Source organism: Eurytemora carolleeae, unplaced genomic scaffold (genome assembly GCF_000591075.1).
Source record: "Eurytemora carolleeae unplaced genomic scaffold, Eaff_2.0 scaffold799, whole genome shotgun sequence".
NCBI lineage: Eukaryota > Metazoa > Arthropoda > Copepoda > Calanoida > Temoridae > Eurytemora > Eurytemora carolleeae.
Window position 1 is genome coordinate 1 of NW_019396721.1, and position 21905 is coordinate 21905.

General features: G+C 30.5%; 3 protein-coding genes and 1 long non-coding RNA gene across 4 annotated transcripts; all 4 read right to left on the reverse strand.

The window, feature by feature from the left end:
* Positions 1-131: 131 nt before the first annotated feature.
* On the reverse strand, positions 132-2028 carry LOC111707792 (uncharacterized). Its single transcript, XR_002766530.1, has 3 exons — positions 1824-2028; positions 1085-1183; positions 132-145 (listed from the first exon to the last, which is right to left on the reverse strand). It is a non-coding gene; the product is annotated as an uncharacterized LOC111707792 (long non-coding RNA).
* Positions 2029-3177: 1149 nt separating this feature from the next.
* On the reverse strand, positions 3178-5398 carry LOC111707791 (uncharacterized). The gene is made up of 5 exons (XM_023480948.1): positions 5374-5398; positions 5238-5339; positions 4688-4746; positions 4031-4132; positions 3178-3243 (listed from the first exon to the last, which is right to left on the reverse strand). Exons 1-5 carry the CDS (start codon positions 5396-5398, stop codon positions 3178-3180), a joined length of 354 nt encoding a protein of 117 aa, XP_023336716.1.
* Positions 5399-5483: 85 nt separating this feature from the next.
* On the reverse strand, positions 5484-9321 carry LOC111707782 (integrin alpha-3). The gene is made up of 6 exons (XM_023480936.1): positions 9255-9321; positions 7627-7689; positions 7079-7192; positions 6740-6850; positions 6348-6438; positions 5484-5615 (listed from the first exon to the last, which is right to left on the reverse strand). The coding sequence occupies exons 2-6, from the start codon at positions 7653-7655 to the stop codon at positions 5484-5486; spliced, it is 477 nt and encodes a 158-aa protein (XP_023336704.1). The 5' UTR covers positions 7656-7689; positions 9255-9321.
* A 1820-nt stretch (positions 9322-11141) lies between these two features.
* Positions 11142-21548, reverse strand: LOC111707776 (integrin alpha-PS5). Its single transcript, XM_023480926.1, has 14 exons — positions 21461-21548; positions 19016-19095; positions 18361-18497; positions 17791-17909; positions 16793-16886; positions 15818-15848; positions 14794-14853; positions 14179-14234; positions 13792-13880; positions 12784-12851; positions 12648-12720; positions 12064-12170; positions 11822-11857; positions 11142-11285 (listed from the first exon to the last, which is right to left on the reverse strand). The coding sequence occupies exons 1-14, from the start codon at positions 21510-21512 to the stop codon at positions 11154-11156; spliced, it is 1134 nt and encodes a 377-aa protein (XP_023336694.1). The 5' UTR covers positions 21513-21548; the 3' UTR covers positions 11142-11153.
* Positions 21549-21905: the final 357 nt, after the last annotated feature.

Genomic DNA, 21905 nt, shown 5'->3' on the forward strand with positions numbered 1-21905 from the left:
ATGTGAAAGATGGATCCCATGTCAAGCTTCGACATCCGTCTTGTTTTTACATTACCGCCCAGAGACAGTACATTGCAGTACAAAAGATGCGTACGCCTCTGAAATAACTTTCCTTGCATTATAACCTTGCATCATGATTTCGAACCTAAACAGGTCATTGTGTACACATGAGACGTAAAAATTGCAACAATAAAAAATATACTTTTTAGTTTTTTTTACAAGAAATTACAACGGATTCAGGATTATCTAGATATATAAATAGATTCTATATAACGACCATTTATCAAAGATCCTACTCCTCTGGTTCTTCATAATAAATTTCAGCAGTTTTCACGTAAATGACCCGTGTTCCGTCGGTTTTTAGACTTTGACACTCTCAAAAATTCTTAAGCGGCCGAGCATTATTTGACAATTTAATAAGTGGTTTATGGTATAAATTCAATACTGCTGAGCCCCCCCTGTGGGGGGGGGGAGGGGTGCAAGATTCCAAAAACAGAAAGATAATGTAATTATAGGTGGCATAAACAAATCCCGTGATTTTGATAAATACATAAGGTTAAATATCTAGAGAAGAATGGCTAAAAATAAATTCATAGAATACAACTGACGTCCAAATTTTTTTATTTTTTATCTTTTCATCATGTGCGTAAATGGTTTTATTAAATTTATCCAATCTCTTTCTTTTTATTATTTCTTAATTATATTTAAGGGGAAATTTAACTTTCCGTTAATTATAAGCGCCATACAATGGAAAAAGAATGCGACGTTAGACGTACGTTTAGCTTTAGTTTTTAAGAAGTAATTGGCAAAATTCTCTTGAGATCTTGAGACCTTTAAATCACAGTTAAATCACAGTTAAAACAAGTTATGATTCTAAATAGTAACATAAACAAAGCAATTTTTTCTGTGTACAGTACGTTTCACAGACCCATTTCAGTTAATTTGTCAAGCTACTTCCTGGTAAAGTATTGGCTTTATAACAATATCAAATACCCTTGAAATTGCTAAAATGTCGTCTTCCTATTGAACAGATTTATTGTCCTACTGTAACTAGAATGGGTTGATAAATACTGTTAAATATAACCTGAAATATTTGATAAAAGTTTGTTTCTTGAATTACATCATCAGATCGGAATATTTCTATCTCCTCCTCCTCCAAACGACCAATCATTTCAAGATCAACCTATGAAATTGATTTATTACAAGCAAAAAACATTTCAATGACTTTTAATCTTACACGATTAATAATAAAAAATAAGGACGAAAAGTCACAGAGAAATAATGCAAAAATAATGAAAAATTGCTTTCACTGTGATCTTGCCAAGTTTATACATTTGTTGCAAAAACGTGCTGGGTCGACTCTACACTGGGCAGCCAGACTGGTCAGTACGAATAAATGCATATACAGCACGTGTTGTACCGGCACGGATCAAGCACATTTTAGACTAGGGTGCTTTGCAATTTCAGAACAAAGGACCAGTTTGAAATTAGTTGAATGAGTTAAGTTTTGTCTATATTTTACCCAATACATATAAGGGGATTTAACCTTTTATTCACAAACACTTCTTTAGGATACTAGGAGAACTATATTCATCCTTCACAATGGACTCCAGGGGTGTATAAGGTTCAGGATATTGTTTAATGGGTCTATATTCTTCCTTCACAATCAACTTCAAGTGGACTCCAGGGGTGTATAAGGTTCAGGATATTGTTTAATGGGTCTATATCCATCCTTCACAATGAACTTTCAGTGGACTCCAGGGGTGTAATAGGTTCAGGATATTGTTTAATGGATCTATATCCACTCCTTACAATATACTTACAATAGACTCCAGGGGTGTATAAGGTTCAGGATATTGTTTAATAGATCTATATTCATCCTTCACAATGAACTTCCAGTGGACTCCTGGGGTGTATAAGGTTCAGGATATTGTTTAATAGATCTATATTCATCCTTCACAATGAACTTCCAGTGGACTCCTGGGGTGTATAAGGTTCAGGATATTGTTTAATAGATCTATATTCATCCTTCACAATGAACTTCCAGTGGACTCCTGGGGTGTATAAGGTTCANATAGATTATCAAGTACAATAGGTGGCAACAGTGAAATTGATCAATTATACACGATGTCACAAGTGTCAAATATAACAAGAAAAACTAAATTTTCTCATATTAGTTGACATGTTTTCCAAGATTAAATAAAAATGTAATAACAGAAAATAAAGAACACATAGAATTGCACTTATTTTATTGTAAAATAAGCACTTTATTCTAAGATTATCACTTTTATTAATAATTTTGTCGGACAATAAAACTAAGTTGTCACATGTGACGTAAGAATACAACTGTACTGAGAGTGTACAAATTCTATGTTGCCATCTATTGTACCATAATCTATTTGGTTTTTACTGTTATTGTAAAAGATAAAGATAAAAAAAAGAAGATCAACATTTAACTCAGGATTGAAATGATGTTGAAAGTGATGCACAAAAATATATATTAAAGGGACAGTAAACGTCATTTTATGTGACCTTCCAATTTTAGACTGGCATGTCTGATTCACAACGGTACACATGAAGCTTTGTCTGATCAAAATTGAATGAGATAATGATGTTTTTTTTTGAAAGTTTTGAAATTTAAATTTTTGGTTTTTCTGTAAAATTGACTGGCGAATATATCCACTATAAGCAATTGGATAGTTGGAAAGATTTATCAATTTTTAATCTAGTAATAAGACAATTTCTTTCACATTATATGTTCACCTTAGTTTTGAATAATCTATGATTGGTCCAGCTAGATTACAAACCAACATTTTACTATCTTCTAGTTCCTAGATATAAAACAGCTAGATTACAAACCAACTACTATCTTCTAGTTCCTAGATATACAACAGCTAGATTACAAACCTACAGTTTACTATCTTCTAGTTTTTAGATATACAACAGCTAGATTACAAACTAACAGTTTACTATCTTCTAGTTCCTAGATATACAACAGCTAGATTACAAACCAACAGTTTACTATCTTCTAGTTCCTAGATATACAACAGCTAGATTACAAACCAACAGTTTACTATCTTCTAGTTCATAGATATACAACAGCTAGATTACAAACCTACAGTTTACTATCTTCTAGTTTCTAGATATACAACAGCTAGATTACAAACTAACAGTTTACTATCTACTAGTTCCTAGATAAACAACAGCTAGATTACAAACCAACAGTTTACTATCTTCTAGTTCCTATAGACACAGGGTGAGTCAACATAGTGTGATTAGTGGCATCTGGTGCAAAATTGTACCTTTTTGTGCAACTCTCCTGTATGGTGTTTTTTCAACATTTATTTTGAAAAATTAAAATTTTTTTAGTATTCCAATGGCCCCAAAAAAAATCCGTGAACCTTTTTTCTCTCAAAATCAAAAGTTCAGAAAAGCAAAAATGTGTAAATAAATTATTTCAATAGAAATCTAAAATTTTATAAAATTGAATCGCAGAATTACAGAAAATTCGCAAAATTTTAATGAAAAAAATTCCAATTTTCAGTTCTAGCCTAATTTTTAATGAAAAGTTATTTTTTGATGACTCTTCACGTTTCAGCTGGACAGCGTATATTTAAAACTCTAGAATATACTAATAAGAAAGGAACTAGAGAATTTAATTTAATTTTCCTTAAAAATTAGACCAGAACTGAAAATTGCAAATTTTCTTTTACAATCTTGCGAATTTTCTGTGATTCTGTGATTCAATCAAAGCTAGATTACAAACCAACAGTTTACAAAGTAATAAAAATATTACAAAAATTCAATAATCAATAACATATCACATTGTTAAACACATTTATCGTTATGTTACATATTACACGATAATCAACTATCAACATATTTCTTACACAATTTAGAATTTATTAAATTGTAATCTACACACAATTATCAATATAGAACCATATTTCTAGTACAATAATCAAGAACATATCACATTGTTACCCACAATTATCAAAATGTTCCTAATTCCTAACAATGGACATATTACCTTTAAGCTACAACTGCTGATATCTCTAATTAGCTCCAATGATTTAGGAAACCTGATATTTAATCTAGGTCTATAGGCCGGCTCACCACTCTCATGGTTTATCTAACATTACAAAAGTATGAGTAAAAGAATATTTTTGTGTATTTATATAAACAACATTTTTTGTGACGAGCTAAGTATTGTGAGACATTTTAAACAATCTGCTCTCAATTCATTTTTTCTCGTAATTTAAAATTAAGCTTTGGGTCCAGAGACCGAATTTAAAGAATTTGAGCCGCTGCTTAAATTTAATCCGCGGCTCAAATATGGTTGGTTCCACTTAAAATAGTATTCATTGTTTTAAGATTTAATCCGGCGCTCAATTGAAACCATTTTTTGGCGGATTGAAGACGTGGCTCAAATTCATTAAATTCGGACAATGATCGTCCTGACGAACAAAATGTTGGAGAGTTTTTCTTACATTTTGTTTGATAGAAAACTTTTGAAAATTATAGATTACAAGAAAGTAACTACATTTTTAAAACATATACTAAGCAGCCGAAGTTTTAATTTCATCCCACATATATTTGTTCTGTCCTTTATAATTCTAAAGGATTGTACTTTAATAACTGCTTTTAAAATGTGTCCATGTGAAAAAGGTCTAAACTAAAATCTTACCATTATTTCTAGTGTCAGCCTCCCGTATTTACCAATAATAAAACCTTCAGCTTCATTTTCTAAAATATCGAATTTTATTTTAAATTTTTTTGTGTGAACTTTTCGCTACTTTAGCTATGCTCCGAAAAGTTTCGTCCGTTTCGTCCAACATGACGAGTCGGGATACCTTAATCTTATACAGTTCAACCCGGAACTTCGGAGTAATCGCAAGAACTTATAAAATGTCGTCATGACAATTTTTCAATGGGTTTTTTACAATTAGATCTAAATCTTAGTAATTGTAAAAGTAAATAAATAGCCATAAAATATGAAAGAACAGTTTTAAATAGCTCAATTAAAAAACTAAATATTTGCAGCATTTCGACCCAAAAACGATGTATCGAAGTGATGATCGTTTTTGAATCATTTTTGGATCTTTTTTGGATCGTTTCTCGTTTAGGATAAAGATTTTACAAAGTTTATATAAGCAAACTTGTACATAATACAGTTTAGAAATCTTGGAAGTTTTTTTTAAACGATCCAAAAAGATGTTCTAAACTTCCCGCATTACCTAGAACAGAAGCAAAGAGAGAAAGATCATATCTACACTTAGGTTCCTTGCAATTCTTCTGAAACGGGATTTCTTCTGTAAACTCCTGTCTACCATTAACAACTCAACTTTTTAGAAAAAAATCTTATACCTTTGCAATCAAAGTTAAAAATCATCATCATCATCATCATCATCATCATCATCATCATCATCATCATCATCATCCGTCTTCCATCATCCATCATCCGTCATCATTCATATTGTTTATTATGTTGTATTGAATGAGACCTGAGTAAGAGTTAATGTTACTCTAGATGGAGAATTAGCTGAGAATTGGTTTGCAGCTTTCATTTCATAAGTTTGGCATCTTCTTTCAGAAAGTCTTGTCTCAAAAACCATCTGAAAAGTGTGAATTTAACTGCCATAGATGATTGACACTTCTAGATTCCGAAACCACGGTAAACTATAGAGGTTCCCCAATCCAATTTTCAGCCACCCGTTAAATGTAGATTTTTCGTATTTAATTTTTTAAATTTATTTTTAGCTGGACAATTTATTTTCAAATTCTAATGTAGTCTTTTCAGGGGGCAGAAACGTCATGTGTGTGTGTCTGTACCAAAAGAGTGTGTGTAAAATTTACCGTACCGAGGGTGTGTACTGTATGGTATACAGTACATACGAATCTCGGTATTTGTACAGTCTAGGAGAGTACATTTGTTTATTGTTAATTGTTTACTTAAAAATAAGTTTAATATACATGTAGCATATTATTTAAATATATAAGTCAACACTATAAGCCAGATTTTAATGCAAAGAATATAACTTGATTAAGTTTACAACAAATATAGTCGTTATTCAAGCTTAATTATAATTGACAACATTGCTCTGCAATTTCCTTGACTGTAATCATGTTGTGTGTCTGTACCAAAAAAATAAAGTTTACAGTACTGGTCTGCAAAGTATAGTGCGACTGGCTTTCTCATGCCGGACCAGCGCCATTTCCTTTCCGGCCCTTTATTCCTATTCCCTGAGTCTTTTGCGCTATTTTTGACGGCTTTTATATGGGAGAATAAAATAAATTTAAAAAGATTTATTTTATTCTTTTATTTTATTATTTTATTATTTTATTACCTCAGATTCTCCGGCTCTGAAGAGAATATTTGAGTTTGAGGTTAGATTAATTTTTGTTAGAATATCACTGGTGTAGTGCTCAGAATATTTTCTAAATAAAAGGACTGTAAGCGTAATTTCAAGTGCCCCTCCATGCAAAGATGACAATTTCCGAATTACTAAACGGTTCCCTTGAAACCTTGATTTGATCAAACATGTGAAGGCTAGCGTCGTTTTCTGACTAAGTTAAGAACGAGTTTAACTCTTTCTTTAAATCAATACAAGTCCTATAGTCCTATAGCGTCGGTTTTCTGACTAAGTTAAGAACGAGTTTAACTCTTTCTTTTAATCAATATAAGTCCTATAGTTCGAACTTTATAAAATTAAAAATTTTAGATTATTAAATTTTTTACCTTGGTTTGACTGCATAGCAGGCTACAAGATTAAACCCCTGCATATTAGTGGCTGTTAGTATACTTGGCTGAAACTCAAGTGTAGCTTCATATTCCATTGCTGGGTACACTCTAAATATACATACCATTAAAATATAATCTCTTTCAAAATTACCTATTTTTAACTGTGGTTTTTTAAAAAAGTGACATTATTTATATGATAAGTTTTTAAGTGGTATACTGTTGTTAATCAGGCATACACTTCTTTGAAAGTACACTAAAAGTTTTTTAAAAATAATGTCAACTTGATACGCCATTTTAATAATGACAAAAACAGACCAATTTTTTAAAAATGGGAACCTAAGAAGAACAGCTGTTGCTGATTGAGGTGCTCCAACTAGTAAATCCTTGTAATCATTCTCATCAATATCAACACAAGGAGATACAGACATTCCAAAACTTCGAATATTTTGTCTAAAATAAAATTATAAATTTGACATCAGTGTATCGCATGCATGCATGTATGATTTAATATACACAGGGTGTCCCTGACCCACATCATATTGGATATTCAAATTGCGATTTACGGGACTAATCAGATAATTTGAAAAGAACAAATCATTTAAAAAATTATATATGCATGCAGAAAGTACTAAGTTTTTCAAGTATTATGTGCGTATTTTGGCGTCAAAGCTTGCATGGAGATAATCTAATATAATATGGGACACTCTGTATGTGACACTTTTGTGCGTAACTAAAAATGCATTTGCCAGCTTTTCTGATCAAAAAATCTAAATACATATATAAAACTAAATTTCGAAATAAAACAAACAAAAGTTTATGATACATTATAAAGGGGAACATATTAAATAAGAAATATTCTAAAAATTATGATATTATTATTTTACCTGACGTCCTTTCCATAGATTTTTTGCATCTCTTTTCGATTAATTCCAGTTTGTTTAGACCCCCTGTATTCAAACCAATTTTAAAACAATTTCGGAAATTTTCTCAAAAAATGTAAAAAAAATTTATTTTTGTTTTTGATTCTAAAAATTCTAACATTTTCACTTACAATAAAATTTTCAAATACTAACAACTTTAAAAGGAATTCAGATATCCATTATAAACCCCCCTAGATGGAATCCCTCCAGGCAGTGGAATTATAAACCCCCAGGAAGGAATCCCTCCAGGCAGTGGAATTATAAACCCCCTGGATGGAATCCCTCCAGGTAGTGAAATTATAAACCCCCTGGATGGAATCCCTCCAGGCAGTGGAATTATAAACCCTCCTGGATGGAATCCCTCCAGGCAGTGGAATTATAAACCCCGATGGATCCAGGTAGTGAAATTATAAACCCCCTGGATGGAATCCCTCCAGGCAGTGGATAAACCCCGATGGATGAAATCCCTCCAGGCAGTGGAATTATAAACCCCGATGGATGAAATCCCTCCAGGCAGTGGAATTATAAACCCCCCTGGATGGAATCCCTCCAGGCAGTGGAATTATAACCCCCCCTGGATGGAATCCCTCCAGGTAGTGGAATTATAAACCCCCAGGAAGGAATCCCTCCAGGCAGTGGAATTATAAACCCCCCTGGATGGAATCCCTCCAGGCAGTAAAAGTATAAACCCCCCTGGATGGAATCCCTCCAGACAGTGGAATTATAAACCCCCCTGGATGGAATCCCTCCAGGCAGTGAAATTATAAACCCCCCTGGATGGACTCCCTCCAGGCAGTGGAATTATAAACCCCCCTGGATGGAATCCCTCCAGGCAGTGAAATTATAAACCCCCCTGGATGGAATCCCTCCAGGCAGTGGAATTATAAACCCCCCTGGATGGAATCTCTCCAGGCAGTGGAATTATAAACCCCCCTAGATGGAATCCCTCCAGGCAGTGGAATTATAAACCCCCCTGGATGGAATCCCTCCAGTGCAGTGGAATCATAAATCCATGATGGATATTTGAATTCCTTCAGTAGAATTATAAACCCCCTGGAATCTAGATAAATTTCAGAATCCCTCCTGTGGAAAGTGATTTACATGATGTAGATGTTAACCAAAGGTTTAAAGGGAACAGTAAGTTGTAAATCTAACTTTCACAAAATTAGGCAAACCGTTCCTTTAAACAACCATTAAAATTAATAAATTAATAAATTCTAGTTTCTTTTCAACCAGTAAAAACATCAAAAAATTGTTTATTAAAAACTGGTTTCCTTCTAAAATTGATTATAAAAAATTGATGTGCTTCAAAAAATTTTTTTTAATAAAAACTGGGTTTCTCTTAAAAATTGTTTATTAAAAAACCAGTTTGCTTCTAAAATTGTTTATTAAAAAACCGAGTTCCTTCTAAAATTGTTTATTATTACCTAGTTTACTCCTAAATCTTTTTATTAAAAACCGGGTTTCTCTTGAAATTGATATTAAAAAACCGGTTTGCTCCTAAAAGTGTTTATTAAAACCGAGTTGCTCTTAAAATTGTTAATTCAGAGCCGTTTTTACCCACATTTTTTTTTTATTAAAAAACCGGTTTCCTGAATATAAACACAGCTCCGGATCCAACCCCCTCCCCAGGAGCTCCCACAGCAATATCGTCACATCCATCCCTGCAAAAAAACAAATTTAAGGAGACTGTGGAAAAAAACTAAATTTAAAAGGACTGTTCCATTAACTAAATTCAAAGAGACTGTTTCAAAAACTAAATTTTATGGGACTGTACCAAAACCTAAATCTAAGGCCCTGTGCCAAAAACTAAATTTAAAGAATAAGGAAACTTTGCCAAAACCTAAATTTAAAGGCCTTATGCCAAAACCTAAATTTAATGGGACTTTGCCAAAACCTAAAATTAAAGGCCTTGTGCCAAATCCTAAATTTACAGGCCCTGTGTCAAATCCTAAATTTAAAGAGACTGTGCCAAAATCTGAATTTAATGGGACTGTCCCAAATCCTAAATTTAAAAGGCTTGTGCCAAAACCTAAATTTAAAGGGATGTGCCAAGAACTATTCTCAAACGTACATTTCGATTTTTTGTATCATCAATATTAGAGATATCTCAAATTTTCTTATAAATAAATTTCTATACATTTTATAAAATGACATTTCATAGATGTTTTATGGATAGATCATTTCATGGATAGAAAATTTCATGGATAGATCATTTCATGAATAGATCATTTCATGGATAGATCATTTCATGGATAGATCATTTCATGTATAGATCATTTCATGGATAGATCATTTCATGGATAGATCATTTCATGAATAGATCATTTCATGGATTGATCATTTCATGAATAGATCATTTCATGGATAGATCATTATTATGAAAAATCAACTATATACAAATGTGGCGAAAGATAATCGATGACTATAGGTTGTAATATCTGAATGATTTGTTTGATATTAATTTGATTTTATTACGATCCAAGTCGTATGTTGCATCTTCCTCCATTTGTATGGGCGCTACGCTCTTCGGTATGTCACGTCTTTATCAATTTTCTCCTTATAGACGCAACATATAGAAGTAAGATTAGAAGCGATCAAAAGCGCTTATTTATCGCATTAAGCATATACCCCCTTTCATTTTTCGCGAACACTCCCTTTAAGTATTGCCATGAAGTCGACTTCCTACATCAGAGTTTTATGGTTACTACTTTATAACATTTTTTTTTATTCTAAAAAAAACAAATGAACTAAGTTTGTAAAATTCTAAACATTTGACATTTTAAAATATGAATTCTGTCTAGATATCAAATAATTTAAGTTTGAAAATATCAAAGTGAAACACCATCAGGATGCAAAAATGTGCATTAGACATATCTAGGGTTTATACTGTCAGGATATTAGTTTGTGGCAAAAAATCATTTTCTTAGAAAATTATTTTACGATTTAAAATTTACTTTCTGTGAACTCTAAGGTAAATTAACAGCACAACATAATCGAGGAAAACTTGCCTTAAATTAAAATTTCTAAAATATAACCTCATTAAAGCCTTTTTACATTTTTAATTCAATTTGGTTCAAATCTGTCTTGTTTAAGTAAAACATAGAGTTTCATGATTCAGGAGATTGCAGACGTGAATTTCCCCTGTATATAAAAACTGAAATGTTCAATTCACAACGGTACCCAGTACACTAAAAGCAAAATTATATCTTTTTTATTATTGAAGAAAAAATGAAGGTTTTCTAAATTTATTCGCTTTTATTGTCTCTGCAGCAAAAACATGCCAGGGAGTTTTTACAGAAAACTCAATTGAAAAAATCTATTTTTAGGTAGAAAAATAAGGGTATCTCATTCATTGAATTGATCGGACAAAGGTTTAATAGTTAACTTAGTGAATAATTTTTCTCTCTTTATATAACAAAAACCCATTGAAAAGATTTTCCAACATAGAAATTTTTTTCTGTATTTTTCAATTATTTTCGTACATAAAATTATATTCTGTGAACTATGGAAAACCTGGCAGACCAAGATGCAAAACTCTTACCCGAAGGATTGACTTCTACTCTGAAAGTGAGCTCGTTGTCCTTCTTCAAATATACTGATATCCGACCCTCTTCGTATTTCTTAGAAAATAAATATCTATTCAATGTAATAAGATGCTTCGTACATGCACCCCACTCTAAAAGTTGCTTGATGCGAGCCGGTACAACATGTACTATGTAGTGTATATGCATTCAATCGTACTGTCCAGTCTGGACTACCAATGGTAGAGTCGACCCAGCACGATTTATTCTTCAAATTTAGCAGGACAAGATCACAGTAAGCGAACTTCCGAAATTGAATTCCCTTGGAAAGTTACCTTTGGAATGCTACACTTCTTAAGTTATCCTTGGGAAGAAATTATTGGGAATCACCCTTTAAAAAGCAACTTTTGGGTAACAAGCATTGGGAAGCAACCATTGGCCAGCCACCCTGGAAACTACCCTAGGCTTGCCGTATCCACCCTTAGGATGCAACCTTTTGTGAAGAAACCCTTTGGAAAATTACCCTTGGAAGATTACACCAAAGATACTTACAAGCTCCAAAGGCTGCTTTTAAATATTTTTTTATAAAAAGAAATCAAAATAAAATTGGTAATTTTGTTTTTGTTTTTTAATACCTTCACTAATGGATTTCCGTCTCTTTTTACTCGAACCTAAATGGAAAAAGATGATTTGTAAAAAATCGTAAAAATTTGATGGGGTATTCCGAAGGGGGCCTACAGGGACTAAGCCCCCCCCCCCGGGATCTCGTTGAAATCTATAATTTCAGGTTTTTTTGGGCCCCAACGAATGCTGAGCCCCCCCCGGACAAAATCCTGAATACGCCCAATTGTATTTGATGAATAATGAATATTCCTACATTTTGGTTTGTGAAGAGAGGAGATCCAACAATTAAATCATCTTCTCCGTCCCCGTTAAAGTCTCCAGTAAGAAGAGCGGCACCAAAATATTCTCCAATTTGTTTACCTAAGTTAAACAAGGGACTAAAATCTAGAACATTCGGAAAGTTTTTCATCAAATTCTTAGAAAGCCTCGACTTTAAAGTGTTGCAACGCCATAGTCTTTGGTTTTACCTCACAAACTCACTTTAACTTTTTTGTAGCTCTAGACATATAAATTTAAACAATTATATTTATTATTCCTAGCGTTAGATTAAAAGGAGTAATTGGAAAAACACTGCTTGATTTTTGTGTGAGAGCGTGCACACCTTGGTTTGCAGTGTAGGGTTTCCGGCGGAATTGAAAAGTCGCTGCGCGCAAATTATGTATTTCGCAAAAGAATAAAATTATGCGAAACAAGATTTTTTAGATTATGCATTCTGTTGAAAAGTTCATGATACTGCACGGTCAGCTGATTTTTACTTAAAGACCAGTCAAAATAAAAAATAAAAAATAAAAAAATGCAATTTTCAAAAAAATTTGGAAATCCACCAATGAAAGTTACCAACTAGTTTCTGGTGTACAGTAGTTGAATGCATATTCAGAGCTCCAGGACTCCCTATTGAGACAATCAAAACCTAGTATTTTAAAATTTGTTTTTAGACATTTTTTCTTCTTAAAATATCGTAAAATATATTTACCTGGCCTGTTCGATACGTCCCACCTCTCGGGGCACCAACAACATATTTGAATCCGCCGTTAAAGTTACCTAGTTAGAGAAATTCATCATTTTAAAAACCTTCAAACGGGATTGTTGTTGTTGTTGTTGTTGTTGTTAAGATATTGAATATCTTCTGGTAAAAATTATGAAATTATTTGTTAATTATTGACTGTATGTTTTCTCTAAAGGTAATTTTTACCGAGTAACGAGAAATAAATGGCGGAATTATTTCCATTTCTAGATGTAGGGGATGTAGGGTGTCCCTGCACGAAACATGACAGTTGAGAGACAACTAGAAAGTCGTCTTTGATCTTAATCAAATTTTACATGCTTGATTCTTAAAACAATAATTATAATATTATGATATTCCCCTAGTTCTGGCATTTCCAAAATGTGGTCTGCCCTTCTCTTTGTTTTTGATTACACCATAAATCTTTAATTGCATGCAGACGACATTTTGAAATGCCAAGAATAGCTGTATTTTGTGATTATTAATTCAAAAATTCTGCTTTCAAAGTTTGTTTTTGACGAAATGCCGCAAATTATTTAAAATATTAAAGACGACCTTCAGGTTGATTCACAACTGTAATGTTTGGTGAGCCACTCTGTAGGTAGATAGATACTATAATATCTCTTAATATAACTCAGGATTAAAAGTGTAGGGATACCGTTGTGCCTAAGGTTTCCAGTCGAAAATCGTGCAAAAATTGCGCAAAGATTTGCTTACGTGAGTTAAAATTGCACGAAATTTCGATGTTTTTGCGTTTTGCCCCGTTTTTTATAAAAGGTCACATGATATCAAAATTCCATGAAATATATGAAATTAAGATTAAATATAAATGAAACAGAAAAATTAGAATTGGAAAAATAATTTGGTAAAAACCAAGGAATTAAATGTGCTTGCTTACTCCAACTATAAAGTAAAAAGTTTTTAAAAAAATTTAAAACGTTTATTAAAAACACAAACACTACTATTAGTCTATATTACCTGATTCTAGTGAATATCCAGAGTAATCATATTGTTTAAAATCATTTCTCTTCCAGCTTTCAGGATTTACAACTTTCACTTCCCCTGGCCTGAAATTATAAAATCAGTTGATCTGGAAAATTTTAAATTTAATTGGTCCTTTCACCAAGCGCTATTAAAAAAAGATATTATTAGTTTAACTATCTATCTATCTATATATCTATAGTAATATATGGTATGAGTCATAGTATGAGTCATGGTATGAGTCATGAATTAGGAGCAAATGAGTGTGTATGCATAGAGAATAGAATATATATTAGAGGGGAATTCACTAGAAAAAAGTGTAAAACGGCCATTTTGTTGTACTGTTTCCATACTACAGGTGTACTTCACAATAATGTTTGTGACCTTGTGGTTAAAAATGACCCCGTCCAATCAAATGCTCCTGGTATGCCGTAAACAACCTGTAAATATTAATTTAATTATTAATTCAAATTTTTGATTAAATAATTGAACACTTAGCACAAACTTGAATTGTATGAACATTTGTCTATTGCATTCTTTTCTTTTAAACTTTTAATATTTAAAACTAAGATATATGCTACATCAAAAAGTCTATGTCAAAATTTTTCATCAGAGGCCGAATTCAAAGAATTTGAACCGCGTCACTGAACCTCCAAAAACCGGTCCAATTTAGAGCCGGCTCAAATGTCGTAACACTGAATATTATTTAAAGTGGAACCACTCATTTTTGAACGGCTCTCATATTTTTAACTCTTTAAATTCGGCCTTTGGTTGCTATAATAAAGGGATTTGAAAATTTTAATTTAAGCCAAGTGTTGAATTACGATTTTTAATAATATAACTTATAGTGGTCTGATATTCCTATAGTGAAGTAATAAAAAACAATCCCATTCAGCTATTTTTTTGTAATTGGTTGGAAAAAATTGGGCATTTAATTTGATATTTTCCTCTGAAAAATGAAAAATTAAACTTTATTCATTAAATAACATAAAACCCTACCTCCTCTGTGTCCCTTGGACTATGTATCGAAAATCCAGCACTTCCATACAAAGACATGTACTAAACGTTAGAGTTAAAAAATGATACAGTGAGAACCAAAAAACTTTGTAATAGAGGAAGAAAACATTGTGCTGCAAAGATAGCGACAAGAAAAATGTGTGGTAAAAATTCATTTCATTTGGAACCGCCCGCTTTTGACGTTTATTTGATAGAAACAGACAAAACAACTAACAGACAATAAAAAGTATTACAATGGACTTTTAAAAATATTTTTTAATGTATTTAGAAATAACCATTGAATCAAGACAAATACACAAACAAAAAGCATTCGAGATCCTTCGAGATATAGACAAAATGAACTGAATCTTTGTCACAAACTTAAATTTTCTAATCCGGCCCTTCAGCTTTGAAGATATAGGGATTAGACAATTTTATTTTGTGACAAAGACTCTGTATTTCGTCTGTATTTCGAAGGTTTGAAGGTTCTATAAATAGTTTTATGAAACTATTGTGTACTTTATCATTATTACTCACTTCATCGTGAATTTCATAATGAACGTGCTATAAAGTAATCATCGTGCGATAAAGTTGAATTAGCTGTACATTATAGCTATAAAGGTTTGATTGGTTTCCGGATTTTCTCCGAAAACTTTTGGATATTTTCAAAATATTTTTTTTTTCAATTGAAATGAAAATAAAATTGAAAATAACTTTATATTTTGACTTCTGCTTTCTTTCAAAGCTTATTTGATCTAGAAGTAACCATTGAAATAAGACAAGTACACGGTTCATAAAATTACCTGTAACACTATTTTTTTGGCCCAAAGTACTATAAAGTTTTTAGACTTCAATTTTCTCTATATCTCGAAGGTTCTCGCTAAAGCTGGGGACAAAATTAAATCTAAAAAGTCTTGAAAATTTCTGTCCCAAAACTTTATAACACTGCGAAGCAAAATAACAGTGTTATAAATGGTTAATACCTGTCCTCTTGAACCAAAATAACAGTGTTATAAATGGTTAATACCTGTCCTCTTGAACCATTACCGAATAACTCTCTACACAATAGTTAACTTTAAACTAGATATTAAAGGAAGTGTACACCTAATTTAAAGCAAACCTGTATTTGTAAATTGGCAAGTCCAATACACAATGATGTCATTTAAATCTTTGCCTGCTCAAGGCTTATCCTTTTTTATTACTCTATTTTTCAGTTATGATCATTGATAAGGAACTATCTACGTCATCATTGATAAGGAACTATCTACGTCATCATTGATAAGGAACTATCTACGTCATCATTGATAAGGAACTATCTACGTCATCCTTGATAAGGAACTATCTAAGTCATCATTGATAAGGAACTATCTACGTCATACTTGATAAGGAACTATCTACGTCATCATTGATAAGGAACTATCTCCGTCATCCTTGATAAGGAACTATCTACGTCATCCTTGATAAGAAACTATCTACGTCATACTTGATAAGGAACTATCTACGTCATCATTGATAAGGAACTATCTACTTCATCCTTGATAAGAAACTATCAACGTCATCATTGATAAGGAACTATCAACGTCATCATTGATAAGAAACTATCTACGTCATCATTGATAAGGAACTATCTACGTCATCATTGATCAGATAAGGTGTTAAAGGTAACCATTGTAAATCTTGTATATGTCATTTATTAAATCGAGTATTTCTTGAAATTTTCCCTCCGTCAACCAGTCCCAGACCTTTTTTGTTTTGTTTAGTTTTTACTTTTCAAGATAATATTCCGCATATTTTTAATATTGAAAACCTTTAAAACTTAAAGTTTGTACAGTTTGATTTAGCAAAATTAATAATCTGAAAGACCAATGGTTTACGACATTTCTTCCCGATTGTAATTAAAACAGAGTATATATGCACAGAGGTCAGACTTCTTATGGTGTATAATCCGCAGGGTCTGACCTCAAATAAATTTTATTATTTATTATTTAAAAGAAAACTGTTCCTAATGTCTCCGAGAAGATTAGTCCCTGTATTAAAGGTTTCAGTTTCTATATTCATCTCCCAGCACTCCCCCTGCATCCCCATATATTTACGATCTGAAATCAAGATCAAATTATTAAATAAATAAAACAAATATCCATCTTTTCTTAGTCATATTTACGTTGAAAGGTTAAGTAAGAAAAGGATATGCCCCTGAAATTTGCTTATACATGTTTACAGTGCAGAGGGTTAAGTAGAGGACTGTATGTATAAAATGCCTTATTTTTCACATTAGCTTTATGTGAGGTAAATAGAAGGTAGTAAAAGTAGTAATAATTTAAATTTTAAAAATAAAGATGTGTATTGATTTGTATATAAATGGTAGAACTCAGGGTACTGGGGNATTTATTTTTCAATTCCCCACTACCCTAACTACCACCGACAAGTTGAAACTTTTTTTTCAACATTTATTCAATAATTTATTTTTCAATTCCCCACTACCCTCACTACCACCGACAAGTTGAAACTTTTTTATCAACATTTATTCAAGAATTTTATTTAAATTAAAAACTATCCTCACTTCCACTGATTTTTCAAAATCTTAATTTAAACATTTATTATTTTTTTTCATTTTCAAACTACAGTCACTTCCAAGACAAAAACTTAAGCAAGTCTTAAAGAAAAAAAAGAGGCAATTTAAAGATTTTTAAAGTTGAATTTCTTGCTAAATATATTTTTTTTTATCATGATTTTACAAAAAAATCTTATAGTTTTATAAGAAAAGTATCTGCTTACTACCATACATACCTATGTTAATAAAAAATTCACCTATTTTTCAGCAAAAAAAGGAATTTTATACGTTCACAGTAGAGGAGACCCCCCTCCCTTCAAGGAATAGAAAAATTGACAAGGATAAACAAATCTATTCATTTCAACAAAATTTTCGAAGCAAGGCTCTATCAAATATAAATCGTTTAACAAAAAAATTTATAGTTTAAAAAAATTCCTTAATATTCCTACTTTTTGTGCTTGTAAATGATTCTTGTCTTCTAGGTGCGCACGAAAAAACTGAATCTGTGTTTACAGCAACGGCTGAACCAAACATTTGCCGAGCTGAAATATCTCCAGATTTACCCGATCTGATAAAAAGGAATTTATATATTCAGCAAAACATTTCTCTTTTAAGGGTTTATAATTCTAATTTATCTCTCCTAATGATCGCTTTAAAGTTTAAAGAGACTGTTTGTATGTATACGTAATTTTAAGCGAACGTTTGATTAATAAAGTTTAATGTTTGAGTCGCAATGATACCCTTTAAACCTTTGTCTTATCCTTATTTTTCTACCTTAAAATCGCTTATTTTCAAAAGTAGTTTCTCTACAAAATTGATTTGCTGATTTATGCTGCGGAAAAAGGATTAAGGGAAATAACAGAATTTAAAGATCGTATAAAATTAATCTGTTCCACATTTTTACTCAGCCAGATATTTAAAAGGTACCATTGTAAATCAGACATACTACTGTTTTAAAGGAGGACTGTTATCCGTAATGATATTTTTACAATATTGAAGAATTATAAAAATAAACTTACAAATTCGGAACGAATTTTCTGGAACAACTTGCTCCAGAATTGGTGAGGTCTAAAGAACATGAAAACATTGCTCCATTATCACCTCCATTCTCAGAGGAGAATGGCGCCCCTACGTATGCTCTGCTGTAATCTCCAATCTAAATTAATAAAATTGTTCATGATATCAGCAAAGAAGTCAAGAGTCAACATCAACAACAACAACAACAACAACAACAACAACATTAACAACAACAACTACAACAACAACAACAACAACAACAAATATTGTCAGATATAAAAACAAAAAAACCAACAAACAACAACAACAGCAACTACAAAAACAACAACAAAAACAACAAACAACAACAAAATTAACAACAACAACTACAACAACAACAACATCAACAAAAACAACAAAAACAAAAACAACAGATATTGTCAGATATTTCCTAAAAAAAAACATTTTTGATATTTAATATGTTTTAGGGAGTTATCTGTAGGCTGTAATTTTAAATTTCAATTTCAATAAATAATTAATCTTTTGAAATAAGATTAAAATGGAAAAGAATTTATTAATTTTATTTTCAAATGCCGTTTTCATACAAATCAAAAAAGGTTAAATAATTCTAATTTATTCTTCGTGTAATTTTTTATTTAAATATTTAAAAATGTTTACCTTGGGTTTGTGGAGTTGAGAACTGTACCCAAAATAAGAATTTTCTTCATCTGATCCAACAAATATGGGGAACTTTACATCTAGAAATAATTAACATTACATCTAGAAATAATTAACTTTACATCTAGAAATAATTAATATTACATCTAAAAATAATTAACATTATGTAAAGGTTGGAAACTAGATCTACTCAAGAGAGAGAACACTGGATGTCTGAATATATATTTGCGTACAATGTGTATAGTAAAGTACAAAGAGGGAGTTGACAGGAACTGGTCAACTTCCACGTAAACATAAACAGGGATAAATATGATAAATATATATGAATAAACTGGTCCTCCACAATTACATCTAGAAATAAAATTACATCTAGAAATAATTAATATTACATCTAGGAATAATTAACATAACAACTAGAAATAATTAACATTACATCTAGAAATAACATTACATATTGAAATAATTAACATTACAACTAGAAATAATTAACATTACATCTAGAAGTAATTAACAGTACATCTAGAAATAATTAACATTACATCTAGAAATAATTACTTTACATCTAGGAAAAATTAACATAACATCTAGAAATAATTAACATTACATCTAGAAATAATTAATATTACATCTAGAAATAATTGATATTACATCTAGAAAAAATTAACATTACATTTAGAAATAACATTACATCTAGAAATAGTTAATATTGCATCTAAGAATGATTAACATAGCAACTAGAAATAATTAACATTACATCTAGAAATGATTAACATTACATCTTGAAATAATTAACATTACAACTAGAAATAATTAACTTTACATCTAGAAACAATTACTTTACATTTAGAAATAATTAACATTACATCTAGAAATAATTAACTTTACATCTATAAATAATTAACATTACATCTAGAATAAACTAACAGTCCATCTAGAAATAATTAACATTACATCAAGAAATAATTGCATTACACCTAGAAATAAATAACATTACATCTAGAAATAATTAACATTACATCCAGAAATAATTGCTTTACATCTAGAAATAACATTAAATCTAGAAATAATTAGTATTACATTTAGGAATAATTATTATTACATCTATAGATAATTAACATTACATCTATAAATAATTAACATTACATCTAGAAGTAATTAACAGTACATCTAGAAATAATTAACATTACATCTAGAAATAATTGCATTACACCTAGAAATAATTAACATTACACCTAGAAATAATTAACATTACATCCAGAAATAATTGCTTCACATCTAGAAATAACATTAAATCTAGAAATAATTAGTATTACATTTAGGAATAATTAGTATTACATCTATAGATAATTAACATTACATCTAAAAATAATTAACATTACACCTAGAAATAATTAACATTACATCCAGAAATAATTGCTTTACATCTAGAAATAACATTAAATCTAGAAATAATTAGTATTACATTTAGGAATAATTAGTATTACATCTATAGATAATTAACATTACATCTAGAAATAATTAACATTACATTTAGACATAATTAACTTTACATTTAGACATAATTAACTTTACATTTAGACATAATTAACTATACATCTAGAAATCAATATGTACTTATAAAAATAAAACTGTAAATTTAAATATGAACTACATAAAACTTAAAAAAAATAAAACTGTACATCTTGAAATAAAACCGTACATATAAAACAAAACTTTAGAAAAAAATCTTAAAATAACATTATAAAGCTAGGAGAAACTTCATTTAACGCAAAACTTACAGTTTTAAGAAAGATTGATTTGGGTTTTTTGTGAATTTTTAAAACATTAGTGAATTTGAGACTTGATATGAAACATTGTTTGGGGATGAGTTGCCATTAAATACACAATATAAAACGAATAAACTGAAAACTATTTAAATACACTATATAACAATTATAACATGTATAAACTGAAAACTATTTAAATACACAATATAACATGAATAAACTGAAAACTATTTAAATACACGATAAAACATGAATAAACTGAAAACTATTTAAATACACAATATAATATGAATAAACTGAAATATTTAAATACACAATATAACATGAATGAACTGAAAACTATTTAAATTCACAATATAATATGAATAAACTGAAAACTATTTAAATACACAGTACATCATGAATAAACTGAAAACTATTTAAATACACAGTACATCATGAATAAAAACTATTTAAATACACAGTACATCATGAATAAACTGAAAACTATTTAAATACACAATACATCATGAATAAACTGAAAACTATTTAAATACACAATATATCATGAATAAACTGAAAACTATTTAAATACACAATATAACATGAATAAACTGAAAATTATTTAAAACAAAATACTTTATTTTGATGATATATTATTTGAAATAAAAAAATATATTATTTACCAAAAAATACCCACCTATGTTAAATGCTTGTAAACGTCCGATTAATATGAACAGAAGACTTCTCATTTCTCTGAAATTGTAAAAATAAAATTGTCAAGGTTTCGGGAAATTTGTATCTAATTTGTAAACTACATACAGAGTGTCCCACGAAGCATGACAGTTGGTGAACAGTTTTGAATGCCTGCTTCCATATACTGTGTATTATATATTAAAGACTATTCGCAGTTTATCTAGTCAAAAAATTCTTTTACTCAAATAGTTTTGCTTTAAAATAAAATTTTCTTTATTATCAATGCCATATAATATTTTTTATTATTCTCTTTGGTATCAAACAATTTAACAAATTATGGAAGAAGACATTTAAATCTATTCACCAACTGTTATGTTTCGTGGGACACCCTGTAGCTCCGGTTCATTTACTCAGATATGGCAAAGTAGACAAATTGTCTATATCAGGAA

Coding starts and splice junctions, on each gene's coding strand:
- LOC111707791 (XM_023480948.1), bottom strand. CDS start 5,398: ATGATGATGATTTTTAACTTTGATT. Junction 5,340..5,373: donor GATGATTTTTAACTTTGATT/GCAAAGGTATAA, acceptor TAAAAAGTTGAG/TTGTTAATGGTAGACAGGAG. Junction 4,133..4,687: donor GGCTGACACTAGAAATAATG/GTAAGATTTTAG, acceptor TTGTAATGTTAG/ATAAACCATGAGAGTGGTGA.
- LOC111707782 (XM_023480936.1), bottom strand. CDS start 7,655: ATGCAAAAAATCTATGGAAAGGACGTCAG. Junction 7,193..7,626: donor ATCTATGGAAAGGACGTCAG/GTAAAATAATAA, acceptor ATTTTATTTTAG/ACAAAATATTCGAAGTTTTG. Junction 6,439..6,739: donor TGCTATGCAGTCAAACCAAG/GTAAAAAATTTA, acceptor CCTTTTATTTAG/AAAATATTCTGAGCACTACA.
- LOC111707776 (XM_023480926.1), bottom strand. CDS start 21,512: ATGAGAAGTCTTCTGTTCATATTAATCGGACGTTTACAAGCATTTAAC. Junction 18,498..19,015: donor CTCAACTCCACAAACCCAAG/GTAAACATTTTT, acceptor TTATTAATTTAG/ATTGGAGATTACAGCAGAGC. Junction 14,235..14,793: donor GTCCAAGGGACACAGAGGAG/GTAGGGTTTTAT, acceptor TAATATTTACAG/GTTGTTTACGGCATACCAGG.